General features: G+C 43.5%; 1 protein-coding gene across 1 annotated transcript in view; it reads left to right on the top strand.

Moving 5' to 3' along the window:
* Positions 1–23,514, top strand: part of MGMT (O-6-methylguanine-DNA methyltransferase) — a 461,907-nt gene extending 438,393 nt beyond the window's left edge. Inside the window, exon 6 of the mRNA XM_044298325.1 lies at positions 22,551–23,514. Coding sequence (XP_044154260.1) covers positions 22,551–22,679 — 129 coding nt within the window. The 3' untranslated portion in view covers positions 22,680–23,514. The remainder of the gene's footprint in view (positions 1–22,550) is intronic.
* The last annotated feature ends 289 nt before the right edge of the window (positions 23,515–23,803 follow it).

Here is a 23,803-nt window from a genome sequence, read left to right as displayed (position 1 = left end):
ACAGCTTTTATCACTCGGAAAAGTAGAGGACAGATCCTCCTCAAGGTAGACCTACAGAGCTAGAAATTGCACCCTGGCTGTGGTATCTGAAGGGCAAAAAGATATCACAGGAGAAGACATCAGTATTGTAAATGCTACATGGTAGGTGGTGGCCCTGTTATCGATCATACACTGGGGCCCAGAAACTTCAAGTTACGCCTCTTCCCACCAACACAAACGCCACCCAAGCTTCTTCTAGATATGAACAATTGTTATATCTAAATGTTCCCCAAAGACCTGCATCTTTACCAGAACATAAGGTAACTTCAAGGCAAAGAGACTCAGTGTTTCTCACGAAAGGACTGTGCGTTCCTGGGTGTTTTAAATTTTTCCATAGATCTGTTTATGGCAATTATGTTTAATTCTGTAGCCGACAATTGTCTTGTGTTATACCTGATTGATTTTTGAAATAATTTTGTAATTGGGGTCACAAATTACTAATATAATTCACTCAAACCTGTGCGTTAGTTTGCTGAATTTGATTATGGCAGAGCTGAATGGCGCACCCCTGAGTTTTTGTGATTATAAAATAGATCAATATTGTTAGGAGGAATCTAAGTCTGTGATTTCCTCGGAGTATTCTGACAGACTTGTAAAGCTCAGATTCTATACAGGAACTAACTAATGATATGAAGATTGAATTTTTAACTTAACCCAGTTATATGGAATAATTTTATTAGTTAATGAACATTTAGAACTGTGTGCACTGGGTATTACAGCACCTATTTCGGAAAACGCAGTAGTCCTTGAAAGGATTGTGGTATCTAATGGCTGGTTTATGAGATCATTTGCATATCTTCACCCAGATACTTTGCACATTTTCATTCTGTCTCTTCCCAATGACTGTTTTTCGAGACAAAGGACAGCTGTGCCCGTACAGAGGTTGTGTCCAGCCGTTGCATCTCTTTACTTTTTTCATTAATGTTGCTTTTTTTGTGTGCTTAGAATGCTATATTGCAAACTGAAATAACAGGATCAAAGATGTTTGCATATGATCTTCGTATGTTGTGCTAATTAGTACGTTAATGTGCTAGTATATGGTACTGCAGCCGATACTTGTCCTGTATTAGCACTATGTTAGATTTAGTTGGTTGGATTTGGTTATTACCAGGGTGCATTTATCCAGACGGTTCTATTATTCTTTGTTTATGTTCTGTTTCGATATTAGAGTTCTGCTGAATCGGTCATCCAATACGATTCAGGTCCATATTCATTCTACCTGAATCGAAAGTGCTCCAATTGGCCTGAAAATTTGTGTATGACACTCCTAGGACTCATATTTTTTTCTCTTTAGTCTCTTGCTTTTTTATAATTTTTTCTTGCCTTCTCTGTCTCTCTTTCTCTATAGAATTTGCCCAATTAGAATTTTTTTAAAAATTGGGATCGGATGCAACTCAAATGTTTACAGAATTCGGGCCAACCTTGATTAGTTTAGAATTGATTCACTCCCCTCTAGTCTTGTTACATAACTCCAGCATATTATGAAATTATGAAGCACTGGACATAGATTGTAGTTTCCCACATTAGTCCTGCTTCAAGGGTTGATCACTGTCTCATTCCAACATAGCAAACACGCTCAGGTGTAAGAGTAAATCTCAGGTACTGTGTAAGAGTGTGGGCAATTCATTGTGAATTACTCTGCTCATGATAATAGTTTGCCTCCTCTCCTACATGGTCAAGACATGAGGTGTTGGAGCCAGTGCTAAAACATATTCTACATTCCTCAAACCAGCACCTGAAGCTGAAGATTTTTGTAATTTCATGTGATTAAAAAGTTTGTATTGCCAATGAGCTACTCAATAAAATGTATTTCTATAGCGCCACCTGCTGTTTGTTATTTTATATTATTTTTTGTCCATCTCACTTAGGGTGCTTTCACACTAGCGTTTTTCTTTTACGGCATAGAGTTCCGTCCTAGGGGCTCAATACCGGAAAAAAACTGATCAGTTTTATCATAATGCATTCTGAATGGAGAGCATTCCGTTCAGTATGGATCAGGATGCATCAGTTCAGTCCTTCTTACGTTTTTCGGCCGGAGAAAATTCCGCAGCATGCTGTTTTTTTCTCTCCGGCCAAAAATCCTGAACACTTGCCGGAATGCCGCATCCGGCATTCATTTCCATTGAAATGTATTAGTGCCGGATCCCGCATTAAAATTGCCGCATTGACGGATCCGTTCTTCCTGTCGGCGCATGCGCAGACCTTTAAATCTTTGAAAAAAATAAATACCAGATAAGTTTTTCTGGATAAGACACCGGAGAGACGGATCCGGTATTTCAATGCATGTGTCAGACGGATCCGCATCTGGATCCGTCTGACAAATGCCATCCGTTTGCGTCCGGATGCCTGCCTGCTGGAATCCTCTGCCGCAAGTGTGTAAGTACCCTTAGCTGGTCGAACATGCTCAGTTTAAATCTTCAACTGCCACCAGCCATATGTTCTGTTAGAAGCTGTGGCAGTTATAGGGAGAGCTGCAGCAGAAAGGACATGCCCCCTGAGCTGCCAGGCTGAAGATAGTGTAGAAGAGCAATGAATGTGGACTCATCTACAGTACAGGGCTGGTTCTAGCTTTGTTAGAAAGGTATTGTCATGTACAATACGATGGCTTCTTTTCATTTTTTACATCAATCATGGGATAACCCCTTTAAGTACTGTGTGGCAACAGTTTCATCGGGTTGAATACCCACATTTACTATAATTGGTGTTTCTTAGGCCACTCTAAAAAATATATATAGTCAGAGTGATTTTTGCCAATAAATTTGGCACCTTGAAGACTGTCTAAAAAGCAAGCAATTCTGCGCCTATGAGCAGTCACAGCTTTGTGCCAAAATTTGCACCATTTTCCGTCTTTCTTCCTAGCCATTCTATCTAAAACTTGGAGACGACTCCAACTCCTTGAAGGCCATGCCCACTTTTCTTGGCACTTTCAAAATTTAAGTAGTGCCAAGAAAGGTCAACATTTTTGTGCAAATGTGCCAAACATCATGATTTTCACCTTGTTTTGGCGTTACTGGTGTAAACTAGTATTATCTAGTATTATCTCACCGTTATATCCATGTTTTTGGATCTGTTTATGGTAACAAGAGGTGCATTTTGGGGTGGGTTTACAGCAAAAGAAAAATAATGCTGTAATTAATTTCTTAAATTCAAATTTTGACAATTGACGTCCTCTTCTTGGGACTGACCATCAATAGATCGCTGGGGGTCTGACGCTCAGCACTCCGGCAAATTAGCTGTTTTAAGGGGCCGTAGCAATCGAGCAAGTTCAGTGACCTCTTCATTGCTTACATTGCTCTTTACTTTTACTAGTGGCTGTGCTGGGTACTTAAATTTTTTTTTCCCATTAAATAACTTCTGATGTGTCCCCAAAAGAAGGTTAGCTGGGGAGCCTTGAAAAGATATTGTGATGTAACCGTAGAGTGTAAAGAATTAGCCTTGTGACCACAGGAAGTTCCACACATCTCAGGGGGGCCCCTTTTCAAATACATGAAGATTTTTTTTTTACCCAGCATCTAATGTTGCATGCACATTAGAATTATTCATGAAGGCCTTGTAGTTTTTGGGCTGGACTTAACAATCGAAGGTGTATGGGTGGACCACTTGACTGTTCAAGGTCTGGTGAGAATAGGGATTGGCACAATTTTCTTCTTGGAGATGAGTGGAACAAGGAGGTCTTTGGTATCCACCATGCCCACTTGGGGTGATAACGATCAGTTTTTGGCAAGTTTTTACTGCCTTAGATTAGCTGAGGAGTTACTCTCAAGGTGTGTGAGCTCATTAGTTCTACTAATACTCGCCATAATAATATTTTTATGGTTTAATATTTTAGCATATCAAGTGTCAATTGTCTCTTGGAAACTGAAAATTCCTGTTTGGTTGCAGGAGGAAATGGCTGTGAACGTTGTACGCTGCGTGACATTATTGTCCGATTATTGCATTGCTTAGCACATTTGAGTCGTTCTGCCATGTGGTGTCTGATCCATTCTTCTCAGATCTCACAGTTCAGTGTAATCTTGCTCAGAATAAGCTCTACTATTAGTCTTGGCTGAGAGCATACATCGTTTAAGTGACTATTACAAGCAATTATTGTGCCCAGTTATAGAATTTACATTTGCTACAGTTCTGACTGTCTTGGTGGTTGAGTCATTTGTCACTAATTATCCGTTCTAGCTATGCCTGAACCACATCTTCCAAGTCTTTTCCTCATCTTTCATGTAATTCTCAATGTTTTTTCTCCAGCCTTTATATTTTCATATCTTGGCACTTCGGTTGGGAATTAGGATTAGTCACACCTACGTTATACACATTCCCATATTAGCTAATAATGTCCATATCTGCATATTGGTCTTTCTATTCTAACCACTCCAGAAGACAACCAACCAATTGTCATTTCAGTTGTCTTTTTAAGTGAATAGCCTACTAGATCTGCATCATTCTAAAGCATTTTTCCCAACCAGTGGCTTGGGAGATACACTTTGTTCTTGGGTTCCTTAAATGTGGCGCCCCATTTGTTGGCAGCTTTGGATTTGTCACCATTGGTTTGACCTATGGCTTGGACTTCTGTCGGTGACTCTACCTCCTCCTTTACATTTGTCACTCTCACCCCTCCCCTTTATGACCCATGGCTACCTCCTTACTAGCCTTCCATGCCTCATCACTGACACGTCTTGCTACCACCTAGTGACTATTCTGAGGGCATGAAGTCCGAACCTTCTTGTAGGAGCCCCTTGTGAAGAACAAATGGAACCCTTAGACTCTGAACCTAATTTTAAATTGTGTTTAAATTTAATTTGCTTAGCACAGAACCTACAAAAGATTGGGAACCCTTGCTGTAGCATTATCTCATGGTCTTGACTAAAAGAACTGATATACAATGTTTTGGAGGGAGGTGGGGTGATCATGAACGCTCAGTTGACTATCTGGCACGCTACTTTTTCAGTCTGTTCTGTTGGGATTTACTAATTAGAAGAGCACTTGCTCAGCATTATGAGGCTTTCTAAATGGTGTCATCATTTTAAGGGGCTGTTTTAAGGTAGATTATTTTTGTAAGATATACTGCTTTCTTCACTCACACGCCTGCAGCGTTTTTCTGTCCGCGATGTGGTGCGGAGCAAGACGGATCCTTCCTGGCACACAATGTAAGTCTGACACAATCTAGCACAATAGAAAACGGATCGGTCATGGCTATAGAAGACATAATACAACCGGATCCATTCATGACGGATGCATGCGGTTGTATTATTGTAACGGAAGCGTTTTTGCAGATCCATGACGGATCCGCAAAAAACCGCTAATGTGACAGACAGACAGCTATGTAAAAGGCAGAAACATAGTGTATCAAGATACAGAAAGCAGGTGGAAACAGCAAGTAACAGATTAAGCAGATAGGAAAAGACCAAATGACACTGAGCAAGATCTACACAGGCAAGCTGAAAAAAGAAACAGAAGTTAGTGTTAGACCCTTTAAATAGGCCTTGAGACATGACTCGGATATTAAGTAAGCCAGTATCTCATCTGCAGCCAGCTGTCTCGGGGTGATTGCTTCTCATCAGTGCAGAGCAGAGAGTACTGACGTAACTGGTTGAGAGGCCTAAGTCAGGATTGGGAGGGTATATATAGGATAGCTGCCTTACAATCCTGATTTAAGATTCTCACCCAGTTAAGCCAGTACTTGTTAAGAGCTTATTTGCATTGCTTTCCAGAAGAGCATGTATGGCCTAAAAAGTCTCCTCACACCGATTAAGCCGCTCTCTCCCCAAGGAGATAGTACCCCCCAAATTGTAAAATCAGGTCACAGCTCCCTCTCTCCGCAGACAGGAAGTTTAAAGCAGAGAAGCTACGACCAGAGCTGGTCCCAGGTTCAAGACAGTGTTCACTTCATAATGCTGGGAGTAGACACAGAGCAGAGTAACTGAGCATGCTCGACCAGCAGCAGGAGAGAGCGGACAGGTCATAACTAAGGGTACTTTCACACTAGCGTCGCTGGATTCCGGCAGGCAGTTCCGTCTGCAATCTGTATGCAAACGGATACCATTTGTAGACGGATCCGGATGCAGACCCATCTCACGAATGTATTGCAATACCGGATCCGTCTCTCCGGTTGTCAGCCGGAAAAACGGATCCGGTATTTATCTTTTTTACATTTTTAAAGGTCTGCACATGCGCAGACCACAAAACCGGATCTATTTTTCCGGAACACTTAGGGCCGGATCCGGCATTAATGCACTTCAATGTAAAATAATGCCGGCATTCCGGCAAGTGTTCTGGAATTTTGGACGGAGAAAATACCGCAGCATGACCGTAAAGTGACAGAACTGAAGGCATCCTGATGCATCCTGAACAGATTGCTCTCCATTCAGAATGCATTAGGATAAAACTGATCAGTTTTTTTCCGGACGGAAAAATAGGACGGAACTCAATACCGGAAAAGAAAAACGATAGTGTGAAAGTACCCTGAGGGATGCAGGAGTGTGAACAAGGCAGAGGGAGACTAAGAAGTAAGCAGGTATTATTAGAGAAGAGTGCTAAAACGTTTATTACTGTATATTAGATATTTGTAAAATCTGCACAGTTCTTTCAAAGCAGGGAACCAGAATACCCCTTTAATTGTCTTCCTGCATAATTAGGTCCAGAAAATTATATTGCAGGTCCCTGTATGTGAATGTATCACCAGGATAGCACTGCAGATTATGTTCTGTCTTCATTCTATATAGTAACCATTTTTGTACTCCTGTAAAAGGACATTACCAGGAGCGTTGCTAAAGGGGTTGCATTTAGGGGTGGTATTTGTACCCAGACCTTGTTGCTTCTGCCACATATGAAGACACAAGTACCATAACTGGCACATGGGTGGTGGGTGCAGTGTTATACATTTTGCATGAAGGTTCAAGAGCTTCAAGTTATGCCTCATCCCTGCCCCTTTATATTTACATTTGGAAGAGTCGTTTCCCTTTAGGCTACATGCACACGATCAGGATTGCGTGCGGATTTTCCGCGTGGATTTGCGTGCGGAAAATCCGCGCCGTAGGTCATGTACATTGTATTCTATGAGAATTTGAAATTCTCAATGCACATGATGCAGATTTTTTCTGCGCGGATTTTGACCTGCGGTGCGGTTAAAAATCTGCAGCATGTCTTTTTTTTTTTTTTTTCCTGACCGGATTTTCTTCATTCACTTAGTGAAATCCGCATGCGGAAAATCCACACCGAATCCGCACGCAAATCCGCACCAATTAATGCGGATTGACCGCACAGATTTGCCTGCGAACACCTGCGTATTTCAGTGCAGATTCTCCGCACATGAATCCTGAACGTGTGCATGTAGCCTTAAAGAGATCTCTACAATTGTGGACGTATTTACAGCATGACTAAATGACCTTTTACATGTCAAATTTCCTTAATTTTGCCCATCATTTTTCCAAAAATGTTAAAAATATTGAACACCAGAACTTTAGAACCTTCCTTCTATATTACTGGCTACCACTATAGTAGCAAATATCATTTTCAAGGAAAAATACTGAAGATTTTACATGGAATTATTCAGTGGACACCCCTACCCACCTTATGGAAGATCTTGCTTCTGTTCATTTCTATGGTCAGAGAGAATATTTCCCTTCATTATTTATTCACTATGTAGTTTCATTCTTGTTTATCTGCTTATAGATGAATAGAAATGAACCTGATTGCCAAATTCTATAAAAACATTACAATGAGGGCTTTAGTGACCCAGGTTCCACATGGGTGCCGCCATGCGTGAGGCGATTGATGCAGCTGTTGTCAGTAGCGGCAGTGGATCAGGTGTGGCCTAATTCATCCAGATTATCAGGAATGTCGGGATGTATGGGATAGAAAACAGTAGCATCCAATAGGCCTGGAGAGATGCCAAGCTTCTGGGATAGGAGAGGCCCTCCCTACATACGCTAGCTAATAAAATCAGGAGCCTGAGTTTGGAAAATTGCCATGTAGGATTTATGGAGAGAGGAGTAACAAACAATGTGATGCACTGGTTGTCACCAAAATGGTATATATATAAATGAAATTTCATAATCTCATATATCTGACACCTGATAATCCAGAATATCTATGTCACAACTGTAGGAAGGGACAGACAAGGACAGTGAGCCCCTGAACTAGAACCCAGTCCGCATTCCCTACATACTTGCTGTAACAGCCCTAAATGGCAGAACCGCAACTGGATGACAGTCCCTACACTAGTATAAGTGCAGGATAAACGAAACACAATATGGACAACACAAATGCAGAGTCGTACAAAATAGGCCAGGACCAGACGGGCTAGACAGTCCCAAAACGTGAGACAGAGAGTTGTCAGAAGACAAGCCGAGGTCAGAACCAGACAGGCTATGCAGTAGAAAAACGTGAGACAGAGAGTTGTCAGAAGACAAGCCGAGGTCAGAACCAGACAGGCTATGCAGTAGCAAAACGTGAGACAGAGAGTGGTCAGAAGACAAGCCGGGGTCAGAACCAGACAGGCTATGCAGTAGAAAAACGTGAGACAGAGAGTTGTCAGAAGACAAGCCGAGGTCAGAACCAGACAGGCTATGCAGTAGCAAAACATGAGACAGAGAGTAGTCAGAAGACAAGCCGGGGTCAGGAACACTGGGAACAAATAGCAACACAGGAACAAGGGAACCAGCTAGAGCCAACAAAGACCATCACTGGCAATGGTGTATTTATATAGAACGCTGAGTCCCTGGATCAGAACCTGATGTGTCCATTGACTCAGGGCTCCATTGGTCAGAAATGCAAGTACACAGTAATAGAGCAGCTAAGCTATCAATCAGCCCATTGCTAATCTTCCCCAGGAATGTTCGCTGCGGGGAGAAACAGAGCTTGCATCCTGTTACTAAGGATGCGGTCGCGTCACCAGGAGGCACGCCAAAGCTGAGGATGGCATAGCTGGAAACTGAACACGGAGTTCCTTACAATCTAATATTCCACCACTTCCAGGACATACAATTTCAGGAGCCCAGAAGCAGAAGACTGAGCAGATGTCCAAAAATTATTAAGAACTTCCCATAAAAATATATATAAAAGTTAGGTCTCATGCCCCCTTGCAGCTTTGTGCTGTGCAGAACCATGACGGAGCGCACGCAGATTGTTATGGTGGTCACAGACCTCCTTGTGCCTCCAGTTTGATGCAGAGCATTGCATCAAGGGTAAAATATCTCCCACATACAACATGCAGTAAACCTCATTGAGTGGCACGCGAAGCCCCGGCTAATCCGTAGTACAGAGTCACCTGGCATTCCATGTGCCACCATAAAGTACATGGCTGCTTTTCTCATCCTTAGGCCTCATGCACACGATCGTTCCGTTTTTTGTGTTCCGCAAACCGCAATTTGCGTAACGGAACGGGCGGCCCATTGTAGAAATGCCTATTCTTGTCCACAAAATGGACAAGAATAGAACATGTTCTATTTTTTTGGCGGGGCCACGTAACGGAGCAACGGATGCAGACAGCACACGGGGTGCTGTCCGCATCTTTTGCAGCCCCTTTGAAGTGAATGAGTCCGCATCCGAGCCGCCAAAACGGCGTCTCGGATGCGGACCCAAACAACGGCCGTGTGCATGAGGCCTTAAGGTGTATTCACATGGTGCAGTTGTGCCACAGTTTTTGCCACACAGCTAGAAACTCATGGATTTTTACTGCAAATTGCTCCAGCTCTGTTGACCATGGACCCATTAAAGTCAATGGCTCTGCAGAAAAAATACAGACGGCATCGGTATTTTGCGGATCCGCGATTTGCGGGCCACAAAATGGATAAGGTCGTGTGCATGAGGCCTTAATGAGGTTCTGCAGTTTGTTTAAACTGATGATCTATCCTCTGGATAGATCATCAGCATCTGATCGGCGGGGGTCTGACACCCGGGACCCCCGCTGATCAGCTGTTCGAGGAGGCAGCGGCGCTCCAGGAGCACCATGGCCTTCTCACTGATTACCGCTGGCCCAGTGACGTCACGACTAGTATCATCTGGCCTGGGCGCGGCTAAGCTCCATTCAAGTGAACAGAGCTTAGCGCCGCCCAGTCCAGTGATACGAGTCGTGACGTCACTGGGCCTGCAGTAAACAGTGAGAAGGCTGCCGCACTCCTGGAGCAGCGCTGCCTTCTCAAACAGCTGACCAGCAGGGGTCCCAGGTGTCGGACCCCCACCGATCAGATGCTGATGATCTATCCAGAGGATAGGTCATCAGTTTAAACAAAGTGCAGAACCCCTTTAATGATCTGACACCTATCGTGCCTCACTGATTCCAGTTTAAAGGAATTCTTCTGCATATTATTACAATATATAAGAAAAGACACATATGGCGGCACTATTTCACTGGTAGAACAGTACAACACAACTTTCCCTATTCTAAACTTCTCAATCACTGCACTGCTGTTTTTCTTCAGCCTTAATTCCGAATAGGTCCTTAGATAGCGGAAAATATAACAAAACAGATTCATAAAGCAATAAATTTGAGTGCAGGAGAAAAGTGTAATTAAACTACATTAATCAAATATGTTTTTTGATAAATTGAACCGTGAGTTCATGCCAGGTTTGAACGACCTGGGTGTGCGATTTATACCCGAGACGAGTCGATGGAATAAGAATTTTATTTCCGGGTGATTTATGTTCTGATTTATGGAGCTGCACAATTCCATGTTGTTGGTGGAATAAGATCTATTTGTGATAGTGTCGTATACGATGGCAAGGGCTGTGCACCAGTTTGAAAGGAGTTGCGGGCAAAGCAATTTTCTGAAAAAAATGTGGTGCTGACCATTTGCATGGAATGCCACCTGCTAACTGGTTTTATCTGGAGTCCTTTATAAGGTGGCATCTATTTATTTATTTATTTTCAGTTTAGGGCTTATTTCTGTATTGTAGAAAAACTTGTATTACTACATAGAATCTATTAACAAGTTGCTGCTGACAGATCTATTATTATGTTTCTCTGGTATCTGTGTACATGATGCTGACTGTAACTTTATATGAGCTTTGTGTGTGATTGGCCTATTAAAGGGGTTGTCCAGTATTATATCCTGAGGAGAAGGCCATCAATATCAGATCAGTGTGGGTCCAACACATGGCACCCCTGCTGATTAGCTGCTCGCGAGTAGCTCCGGTAACAGAAGTCGACGCTGGAACTACACTGCGCCGTGCACTGGGCGGGGCCTGGAACAGAAGCAGCGCTGCAATAACTAGTTCTGTCCACTACCCAATGGATTGAGCTGTTTAATCCTGGAGCTGACATCAGACGCTCAAACTACTCGGGAGCAGCCGATCGGAGTGGGTTTCGGGGTATCCAACCCCCAGTGATCTGATATTGATGGCCTTTTTTAAGGATATCAAAATACTGGAATACCCCTTTAAGATCTTTTGTGTTTTTTCTATAAGGCTGGAATCACTAAGAATTTTGTTGCATATTATATGGTGTGTATGTGTCTATAATCAGGGTGTCCGTGAAGAATAAACCTGTACAGAAGTGTAACGCCCTCAGAAGTGTACAGAGTGTGGACCCACTGTGTCACTTGAACAGATTTGGCTTAGGGCTACTTCTGAGGGCGTTATCTAAGTAGCTTCCACTCCTATACAGGGATCTGGACTTCAACCACTACCTCTTGATGTAGTCTCCATTCAAGTGACTTCTGACCCACGGGGGTCAAGAGTCAACAGTGCAGGGCACTGAGGGATTAGGCATCAGCCATAGTCAGGTCAAGGTCAGGGAAGGCATTATAGGGTTACAAGAGAGACCAGGCAGAGGTGAGGTACAGGAAACAGGCAATCAAACATGACACACCTTAGCAGAAAATTAGCAAACTAGAACCTGTTGCTCAGGCACATTACCGCCCCTGGCTGGGAAAGATTAGGGTGTGTGCTTACTGGCCCTTTAAGAGCAAGAGGGAGAACACGTGTGCACCGTAGGGGCAGAGAGAGGCGTTGCCAGCTGAAAGCATGCTTCAGTCTACGTGGAAGAAACATTGCCGTGGCCCGCAGCTATGAAGCGGGTGAGTAAGGCAGCGGCCTTGTCCACTAGCAGGAAAAACAGCTTTAATGCCCCCTCCAGCTCTTCTTGTTGGAGGTGCTATTATACGTAACATTTTATCTCATGCATTCACTAAGACATTTGAAAAAGAAAAAGAATTTCTGCCTTTAATAAAAATGCAATCATTGATTGATGCAATCATTTCATTCCAGAAAATAAAACTATTTCTTTTTAGATGCAGTTTTATAGGTATTTTTAATTTGGTTACAAAATGCAGTGTGTAATAGCACAAAGTTATCTAATGCAACTAGTAATTAGTTATATGTTAATCAGCCGTATTTGGATTTTAGAGCATTGATGATAGAAGGGGGTGTTTGAAGGAGGGAAAAATGTATATTGCTTACCTCACCGATCCACTACTGTTCCATTACTGCTCCGGTCTCCACTGTTTTTCACTTCCTGGTTTTGGCTCAACGCAGCAGGAAGTCAGCGGGTAGTCCAAGCTATTTCCTGTGTGGTGCGCCAGAAGCAGGAAGTGGAGAGCAGCGGGACAAGGCAGCAGCGGAATTATCCATTTCGGACCCTTAAAAAAAATCTTACTGGAAACCCCCTTTAAACGTTTATTGACAATCTAGTTATAATAAGATCTGTCAACAGCAGGAAGCTGGCGGGATGAAACAGGTCATAGATTTTACATTTGCAATAATTGGATTTAATCTTTAAAAGGCATCTGTCAGCAGTTTTGTACCTATGACACTGGCTGACCTGTTACATGTGCGCTCGGCAGCTGAAGGCATCTGTGTTGGTCCCATGTTCATATGTGTCCTTATTACTGTGAAAAATGAAGTTTGAATACGTGCAAATGAGCCTCTAGGAGCAACGGGGGCGTTGCTGTTACACCTAAAGGCTCCGCTCACTCTGCAACTACCACGTCCTCTGCTCTCTGATTGACAGGTCCAGGTATGTTGATGTTTTCACTGCCTGGTCCTGTCAATTAAAGTGCAGAGGACTCGGTAGTTGCAGAGAGAGCAGGGCCCCTAGGTGTAATGGCAACGCCCCCGTTGCTCCTAGAGGCTCCTATGCATATATTAAAACATGATTTTTCTCAGCAATGCGGGCACATATAAACATGGGACCAACGCAGATGTCTTCAGCAATTGCTCGGCGAGACGAGGGACATGAGAGAGTCCTACACATCAATTATGGTAAACAGCACGCCATTATAATGTATTAACATGGACTTTCCCATATATTTTATACGCTGCCGTATCCGCAGTGAAGGATAGAGCCACTTTTTTGTACACATTTTTACAGATGCAGTTAAAGTGCTTTGTGTCTACTGAGAGCGAGATTCGGCCTACGTCCCCCCTCCCCATCATATAACATATTTTGGACCTTACTCATATCAAGCTCATCAATCATTGATGTCAGCCCATTGTATCGTTATCATGAGTGAGTGCAGAATACATGTTCCTCTGGAAACCAAATACTTGTGTTCTGTGCCCTTTGTGAAGGCAGGTCCTGCCATAAAACAGAAGGACCCTGGATACCACAAGCTGCGAAATGATTCACATTAACTTCAGATATTAGCAAGGCAAATACTGGAAGCGCGAGACGGATAAAGATTCATCTGTAAAGCCGGATTTAATGACGTATTATCTAATCTTAGGTCAAGTCTAAACAAATAGATTAATGTGTGATACAATATTATGTCCATTTCATGTTGTATATTGTCCTGATGAAGGGGGCTCTCCACCCCTGAAACGCGTTGACTGTAAATAAAAAGTATTGTGTTACCAATACTTACCTGCTTCCGACTCCTGCTGACAGCGCCATCCTAAAGGTTCCGTTTCTTTCTTCTTCTGCATCAATATTATAACCATGATACAATTAATAATGTGGTGTAATAAATAATTACATTGTAACATCCATCTATCTATTATCTATCATCCATCTATTATCTATTTATCTATCTATCTATCTATCTCATATCTATCTATCTATCTATCTATCTCATATCTATCTATCTATCTCATATCTATCTATCTATCTATCACATATCTATCTTTCTATCTATTATCTATCTCATATTTATCTATCTCATATCTATCTATCTATCTATCTATCTTCGAGATGAGTGAATCAATTCTAATGAATTGATTCCTCTCATTAGCAGGAGCTCTTCACCAGTGAGGGGCTGTCCCCACAGGTGAAGAAGCGCACACCTCCCAGGTGATTGACAGGACATCTAGTCCTTCAGGATACAGTCATCAATATCAGATCTGCGGGAATCCAACACTTGAGATCCTCACCGATCACCTGTAAGAACAGTCTGGTCTCTCCGTGAGCACTGCGGCCTTTTCCTAGGTCATGTGAGGTCATCGTACATCGGCCATGAGGTCTACTTTGAGCTTAGGTCTCTTTCACACTTGCGTTGTCCGGATCCGTTGTGTACTCCCATTTGCCGGAATTACACACCGCAAGTGAACTGAAAGCATTTGAAGACGGATCCGTCTTCAAAATGCGTTCAGTGTTACTATGGCAGCCAGGACACTATTAAAGTCCTGGTTGCCATAGTAGTAGTGGGGAGCGGGGGAGCAGCATACTTACAGTCCGTGCGGCTCCCGGGGCGCTCCAGAATGACGTCATAGCGCCCCATGCGCATGGATGACGTGTCCATGCGATCACGTCATCCATGCGCGTGGGGCGCCCTGACGTCACTCTGAAGCGCCCCGGGAGCTGCACAGATGGTAAGTATGCTGCTCCCCCGCTCCCCACTGCACTTTACCATGGCAAACAGGACTTTAGCGTCCCGCAGCCATTGTAACCATTCAGAAAAAGCTAAACGTCGGATCCGGCAATGCACCGAAACAACGTTTAGCTTAAGGCCGGATCCGGATCAATGCCTTTCAATGGCCATTAATTCTGGATCCGGCCTTGCGGCAAGTCTTCAGGATTTTTGGCCGGAGCAAAAAGCGCAGCATGCTGCGGTATTTTCTCCGGCCAAAAAACGTTCCGGTCCTGAACTGAAGACATCCTGATACAGCCTCAACGGATTTCACTCCATTCAGAATGCATTACGATAAAACTGATCAGGATTCTTCCGGCATAGAGCCCCGACGACGGAACTCTATGCCGGAAGAAAAGAACGCAAATGTGAAAGAGCCCTTAGCCACATTTAAGTCAATAGGGCTGTGCTTGGAAAGCTGTCAGGAACCCTCAGTGCTCACAAGTTGATCGGCAAGGTGCCGGAACTCGGACCGCCGCCAATCTGATAATGATGACCTATCCTGAGGATACTTCGGAGCAGAAAAAAAAAAGGACTCAATAGTCCCCTCCATCGTTCTATTCGTAGGTAACCTACGCTGCTTATAATTCTCTACTATTGTCAATCAGCGATTTCATATTTGCAGGATTTTGTGTAATCTGTAGATGCATGAGTTTATCCTATTTTTGTGTTTTGGTAACATTTTTTGTAGTTTTTCCTTTTTTTTGTCATTTTCTCCTCCTCTTCTGTCCTTCTTGTCCACCTCATTTCTGTCTCGTGAACTATGTCACAAAGAAATTTCCTGCAAGTGCTTACCTTCTTTCCCAGTAATAATGAACAGGTGGCCATAATTTGCAGGTTTTACAAGGGAATCGTAGGTGCGGCACTAAATTCTTTGTTATATTCCATAGGAGGTCCGGGCACCAGATGGTGTCATTTAGGGGAAGGGAGGACAAAACGGTGATTTAGGTGAAAATCGTTGGTTACAAGTGTGAATGAAGGTGTCAGTTGATTTTAGATATTCTCCTCGCTCTTGTGCTTCCAGCATAAACTCTTACAGTTGTATTTGTTTTTTACTATGTACGTTTTTATGGATTATTATTAATTTTTTTGTACAGTTTTATATAATGAAGCATATTTGTTGTATAATCAGGTTACACAGCTTTGCAATATGTGTTTTTGCTGTCAGTGAATGAAAACATTACGGCTCCTTCAGAAGAGAGATGTTCAACAGTGATGGTCAGTTCGCAGTGTTTGCCAGGGAACACATGCGGGCTGCCATCTTTAGTAAGGTAGACTCAGCCGTCTGGCGATGCACAGGTAAGCCCTTACCTGTGCCGCGAGCCGGTCTGAAATCAAATGCGGTCACCGGGAGCAGGCAGTTCTAAGAACAGCCCGATGAAGGTCCCCGGCGGCACAGGTAAGGGCTTACCTGTGCATCGCCGGACGGGTGAGCCTACCTTACAAAGATGGCCACCCGCATGTGTTCGCTGGCGAACACTGCGAACTGACCATCACTGCATGGATCAGAAGTCCTTCCGGGTCCGTGCCTCCTCACCGGAAAAGGTAGAAGATGTCCTATCTTTTGCTTGTGTGTTGCAGATCGCAGACCCATTCAAAGTCAATGGGCCTGCACCGCGATGCGGAGTTCACGTGGTCGGTACCAAACAGTGGGTCTGCAACACGGGCAAGGTGGCCATATGGTTGTCTTAATGAGGCCTAAATCTGCTTTTTGTTCTGGAATTGGTTAGAATTCATCATGGATTTGTGGTTAAAAAAAAAAAAGCTTTTAAAAAAATGTATATATTCATTTGCAAACCCCAAAAAACAAGTACTAAAATTATGTGCGACAGGAACTAAAGGGCCCCTACTTGCATGAATTTGGTTTTGGCGTTTTTTTGACCATGTTTTTTTTTTCTGTGCTGCATGTTATGGCTTTTTTCAGGAGATTTTATTTTATTTTCTTTTTTTGCTATGAAAAAAAAAAGCCGTATCGTCAAGATGGCAGAAACTTCAGCAATTAGAAAAAAAAGGCCTCTAGCCATAAAAACGCCTGTGTGTCTGCATTTCATAAACCCCATAAACTTTCAACCAACATCTGAAGCTGGCTTTTTTTTAAGCAAAAAACCTCACCAAAAAGTGCAGACGGTAAAAATGCCATTCAGCGACAAGAACTCTACAAAAAAAAAAAAAACGCATCCAGTGGGGCTGAAAAAATTTACGGAATAGCTGGAAATGGTGTAAAAATATCAAAAAAGAACACTCGCCTTTCCAAAGTCCTGCCATTCCAGCGCCACAGCTCCATCTTTTCTCTGCCTTTCAATAATTTTTTTGTAATGTCCAACAACAGTGGAGCTTCTATTCTATAATTCTATGTTGTGCCATTCCTATATTATTCCTGCTAGAAGCTATGACTGTAGTACTGGCCGTTTGCAATAAAGGTCCAGCTGGGTTTTACCAGTTGAGGGTGTGTCCCTGCACAGTCTGACACTGGCAGAACTGATTGAATAGTGTCAGACTGTGCAGGGACACACCCCAACTGGTAACACCCATCTGGACCTTCATTGCAAACTGTTAGAAATCTATTAGCAGTTTCTAGCAGGAGTAATAAAGAAATGGCACATCTTAGAGATGCTCCAGAATTGGTATTACATGGGGGATGTCTGGAGAGGGGACTCCTCTTTAAGTAAGGGACAAAAGGCACTTCAGACCCCCCCTCCTAGCAGTATGAGTCCTGTGCCCTTGAATAAATGTGTTATATCATAAATCTGTTATCAATGCAAATAGCAAAGAAACATAAGACAGAATAAAATACAATATAAAACTCGCTCTCAGCAAATGGTCACATATGAAAGGGTCAGACAGAAAGGGCTGCTTCTTGTCACCCAGCAGACATAATGGGGGCACGTTATGCGCAGTGACGCGGACAGTATGCGGTGTATAAATATGCGGGTCCTTACAAATAGACGACTGTTTTCTTTTTTTAGCAGACGAAGCCGGCGCGCACATATAAAATCATCTGCTATCATCGCGGCGATGCATTATGATGTCCGGTGTGACTTGCGGCTGATTCCCTTCGGGACGAGGCTGCCACCATTGCTATATTTGATTTATGATGTTAGCATCTTGTTTTGTGTCGGCGTTTGGGGATGCACAATACATTCTTAATCAAGGGGTTAATTAAGTTGTGTGATGCGGCGGTGTGCCGTTCTGGGAGTTCACGTGAGCCCCCCCCCCCCCTCCCCCACTACTGGAATTACTATACAACATTATGGGATAGATTTCTAGAACACATATTCAATGTTGCGTCGAGTGATATCATCTGTTATAGAAAAGTCCTAGCATATTTCCATGAGAACACCCCCTCCTTCCATAGGGGCCCCTGTATTACCGTAATAGTGACACCTCTAGGATCTCTGTTGTCTGAGGCAAAATGAAAATTTGTGACCCCGTCCCCCCACCTCATTGTATGAGATTGGAAAAAAGTGGCTGCTTTCTTCCCAAAACAGCGCCACTCTTGTCTGCAGGCAGTTTCCGGTATTGCAGCTAAGTCCTATTCACTTACAGGGGTTCGCTGGGCTCAGGATAGGTCATCAATATCAGATCGGCGGGGGTCCGATCTGATATGAAGGGAAGGTGAGCACGTGCCGTCTCCCTTCGCCATAGACATGGCAGAGCAGCGGGCAGGAAGAGAAAAGAGAGATGGCATGTGCCTTCTCCTCATACAGCTGATCGGTGGGGTGCCGGGTGTCACTGATCTGATATTGATGACCTATCCTGAGGATAGGTCATCAATAGTTAAAGCCCGGAGAACCCCTATAAAGAGGTTTTCTGGTAGTTAGATATTAATGGGCTATCCTCACGATAGGTCATCAATATCAGATCGGTGGGGGTCAGATCGGTGGAGGTCCGGCACCTGACACAGATCAGCTGTTTCAGGCATCCACCGATGCAGGAAACTATAGAGTGGACGGAGCTGCAGGACGCCGGCACTGGAACCCGCACTATGGACAGAGCTTCCGCTGGTTTCCAGCGCCAGCTGCTGCCCGAAACAGCTGATGGGTGAGGGTGTCCGGTGTTAGATCCCCCACCGATCTGATTTTGATGACATACTATTTCCTAATTCCTGGAAAGCCCCTTTAAATGGAGCTGAGCTGCAATGCCACCTGGAGCCTATGGAAAATTGTGGCACTGTTTCTGGAAGAAAGTAACAATTTTGGCTTTAAAGACTACGCACACCTGGACACTTTTATAATGAAATGTGAGGCAATTTATTTACATAAAAAATTACTATAGTTGTGTTTCTACAGCTCCTATGCAGTATGCGTGTCTCCATGGTAACAGACAACAAACAGCCTCTTTGTAGTCTGATCCTGCATTCGTATTCCCTTCTGTCTGTCCTCTACTTTTGGTTATCCTACCGAACGTATGTCAGCGCAAAGTATGGGCCAAAGAGAGGAAAGCAGACTGCAAGAATCCAAGATTTCACTGCCCGGAGTTTGCCGTCTGTTACCATGGAAACGCATAAACTTGAAACAAAACAATAGGACATTTTTCATTAAGACCTATTGCGAGTTTGCTTAATTTTTCCATGTAGATTTGGAACAATGTAAAAAGAAAATTGGTTGCAAAGGTGAACATACCCTTTAAGGCCTCTTTCACACGACCATATGGCTTTTTCAGTATTTTGCAGTCTGTTTTTCACGGATCCGTTGTTCCGTTTTGTGTTTCCGTTTTCCGTACATAGAAAAAATTGAGCTGGGCATAAAATTTTCAATAGATGGTTCCGCAAAAACAGAACGGATACGGAAGACATAGGGATGCATTTCCGTATGTTTTTTTTTTTTTTTTTTTTGCGGACCCATTGACTTGAATGGAGCCACAGAACATGTTCTATCTTTCAACGGAACAGAAAAACGGAAACACGGAAATGGAATGCATACAGAGTACATTCCTTTTTTTTTGCGGAACCATTGAAATGAGTGGTTCCATATACAGAACGTATATGGAACTTAAAAAACGGCCCTTAAACAGAAAAAAAAAAAACAGTCGTCTGAAAGAGGCCTAAGGATTAGAAGGTCCTTTCAGAGGACTCGGGCTACTCTCCCATCACATGGTACAACTGTACCTGTACGACAATATGTGGAAGCTATATTCAACCCTCAACCTGGTGTAGGAAAGGGTTAAAGGGAAATACTTGTACACATGCCACCCACAGTGCCCAAATTACGTGTCAGCCGCGGTACAACATGTGCAACATATCAGTATGCAAATAAGCATCATTAAGAGGAGACGTCTAGTTCCAATATTGTGACTGCCCAGCCGGGCCTCTTTGTTGTAAACAGTTGGTATTTTGTGGGAAAACTGAGAAAATTAAAAGGTTTTTGTGTTTGTTTGTTTTTGTGTTTTTTTTTTACTTATTAGTATATCCCCAAATAACAAAAGTTTCCAAGAATACAAAGTGGCAGTTTTTGAACTCTATGTCCCAAAATTCCTGTATTTTCCATAAGTGAACACATTTACTAAAACAGGTATGGAGATCCAACAAAGTCACCTTGAATAAAATAGAACTGCGCTGTTGCAGCGGGCCGTCCAATTGTCCGGCAACCAATAATCTAGAATTCCACTTCACTTCCATTTCTCTTCTCAGTCCCCTCAACTGATGGCTAGTGTTGAGCGAAGCATTTGAAGTTGAAGTTTACGAAAAAACTTTGATTTTAAGCTAATCCAAATTTTCTCTCACTTTCTGGTAACGAATCAGGTTTTCCTAAAATTACGGCTGCACGTGTTATAAAGCGAAACCAAGTGTAGAGGAGACAACCCCGGGAACTCATTCTGCACGGTCTCCGCCATTGTCCTATGAGCTGGCAAGCAACCGAGATGTGGCAAGCGCTCATGTGCTAGGGACAGCGTTGCTAATAATTATTAATAGAAGAATATTGGAGAGGGAGAGTGCAGGTGGAGTACAGGGAGACTGCAGGGAGAGTGCAGGGAGACTGCAGGGAGACTGCAGGGAGAGTGCTGAGAGAGTGCAGGGAGACTTATTCTGTGTCAGTTTTATTTTATTCCTACATTTATTATTCCTGCATCATCAGTAAACTAAGATATGTAATTCAATACCAATAAGATGGAAGCCTTTATTATTCCAGTGCCCAGCGTGCCAACCAATACCATCCAGTCTGCACCCCTTAGGGGGGCCAGGTCTTAATGATGACCATCCTCATCTTTTGCTGGCTTTACTTCTTCCAAATCATCCTTCTTGGTCTCCATGTCCTAGAAAAGTCAGCAAGATGCAGAGAGAGGAGGAGCTGGATGTTCCTGAGGACATATTGTCATCGATATTAGATGATGTGGAAAAAGAAGAAAAGCAGATGGCTGAAGAAGGGCTCCCACCTGTAGGGCAGGAGAGTGCTGGGGTTGGAGAAGTGGGTATGCAAGCATATTGTGCCCCCATCTAACCAGCCAAACCCCATACCAGCTGTACCAGCCCATGTTTAAAGGTGCATTAAAGGTGCTGCACGGCCATTAACAACGAAGTAGGACTGTACAGTGCGGTTTTCATTATTAAATGAAAGGCAGCTGCTAATTGGTTGCACGGTTCTTCACCGCAGCACTGTCGCTCCATGTGGCCGTACCCTAAGGCCTCCTGCACACGAACATGTGCGCTCCATGTGGTCGTGCACGAACACTGTCCGTGGGGCAGCCGCAGCGGATCACGGACCCATTCACTTTAATGGGTCCGCCACCCGGCCGTTCCGCAAAAAGATAGGACATGTTCTATCTTTTTGCGGAACGGAAGTACGGGACGAAACCCCGTAGTGCTCCCGTAGGGTTACGTTCCATGCTTCCGTCCCAAATCATTCCCCGGATTTGCGGACCCATTGAGGTGAATGGGTCCGCATCCGTGATGCGGAATGCCCACAGAACGGCACCCGTATATTGCGGATCCGCAAATGCGGTCTGCAATACGTGTGCAGGAGGCCTAAGGCAGAGTGTCCTTCGTATACCTGATTTATGGTGATTCGTGACATATTAATTCAGAAAGAATTTGCTGAATCAAATTTTTCTAAACTTAGCTCATCTCTACTGACGGCTCATGTGAAGACTTACCACTGATCTGACCTCATAAACCTTCATTATAACTAAAATCATGGCTTATATTAGTGTTTATGAGGTCAGGAGATCAGAGATAAAGCTTCACGTGAACCGTCAGCTGACGGGACTGAGAAGTGATACTCTGAAAACAGACTGATTTTTTAGCCCCTGTGTGTCAAAAGTAGCTGAAAATGTTTAAAAAAGACCACTAGAATCTCCCTATTCATTGCTCTAATTGCTCTGCTAGATTTATTTCCATTTGGCAGCGCAGGGCGCATTTCTCTTCTCGGGGGGTGTGTCCTTTCTGTTGAAGGATGGAACTGAGCATGTGCTTCCTTCTCGGTGAGCCGGACAAAGCAAACAGCAGGTGGCGCTATACAGATACATTTAATTATTACAAATAATTAATACATTTTTAACCAAATCCACTTACAAAAGTATTCAGAGCCGGCTGAAAAATGTAGAATATTTTTCGTGGGACGACCCCTTTAGTGCTGTCCTTCTCTTGACGCTCCCTGTCTGCGTTATGCTGTGCCAACTCACTTTAGCACCAGGTACCACGCGGTTAGTGCCCGCTTGCTTGCCAGTTACGTAATCTTCGCCGCAGCGTCCGTTTAATAAGCCGAATAATTGCTACATGTATATCTCTATTTTCTCTTCCAGGTGCCACTTATCATACCGTGCCACCGGGTGATCTGCAGCGACGGAAAAATTGGCAACTACAGCGGCGGCAAAGGAAACAATGTGAAACTCTGGCTTTTGGCACACGAGAAGCATGTGAGCGAAATGTGAACGTGTTTTTAGTGCCTTCACCTCCAGCCGTACAGCAGCCAAAGCATATAACCCCGGCACAGCGCTGTGTAAGCTCTCACGTGGCACAGGCGAATTCAGGAAAATTGTAAATATTTGAGTGGCATATAAATATAATACAACATCCGATGTGAGATGTGCGGTGGCACTACTATATTAAAAAGGCTGGATGTGTCCTGGGGGACGCAGCTTGTGTGCTTTGTCTTGTTTTAACATTTTACAGCAGACCCGGCCGGTTGGGCTCGTATTCCCTTTTTTTCATCTCCAGTTCTGTTTTGTTCTATTTTTAATGGCCATTAAAGCAAAAAGAGAGGGGAGTAGCGTGGCAAATCCGAGGTTCAACTGCCCCGGCAAGGAAGCATCTGGCTTCTGGAGGGGACAGCAGGCAGAGTCCTAGCCCTTGCGTGCCACTCACAGCAAAATAATATGCGCACACACATACCCTCCCTATTCCTGCCCAGCCTTGTATTCATCCGGACGGAGATCCTGTCCCTGTGCCAACATCGGTGCCCAGCTTTCCCACCTAATCCTTTGATGTATGTCACTGCTACGCACTAAAATAGCAGCTACTTTGCAGCCTTCTTTTGCTTCTGCTTTTCTTTAAGGAAATGTCTATTGTGGTTTTGTTTATGTATCTTTATTTTTTAATGTTTTTTTTGCTGTCATTTAGATCCTTGAGTAGATGTTCAAAGGATCCCGGTGACAATTTTTTTTCTGACTTCCTTCATCATTTTCTGTGTTTTCTTGCCAGCAAAAATAGCTTCCTATCCAGTAACGGTTATCTGAATCATAAGAATAAAAAAGTTGTATAAATACAGATCAGTCCGATGTTACGTTGTGTTTGTTTGGCGCTTTGTTTACGTTGCAAGGTGACACCGAAGAGTCGGATGTGACTTTGTATTTACTTTGTTTGCATTGATAGGCGCTGATTTCCTCTATAAGGCTAAGGCTACTTTCACGCTTGCGATGTTAATTCCGGTAGAGGATCTCAATACCGGAATTAAATGGATCCGTTTAGATTTTTCACATCAGGATGCATCTGTTCCCCTAGGATGCGGTTGCGTGAAATGAAAATGGAAAAAAACGGATCCGTCACTAAATACATT

This window comes from Bufo gargarizans, chromosome 6, assembly GCF_014858855.1.
Source record: "Bufo gargarizans isolate SCDJY-AF-19 chromosome 6, ASM1485885v1, whole genome shotgun sequence".
Taxonomy (NCBI): Eukaryota; Metazoa; Chordata; class Amphibia; order Anura; family Bufonidae; genus Bufo; species Bufo gargarizans.
This window is presented reverse-complemented; position numbering and strand designations above follow the sequence as displayed.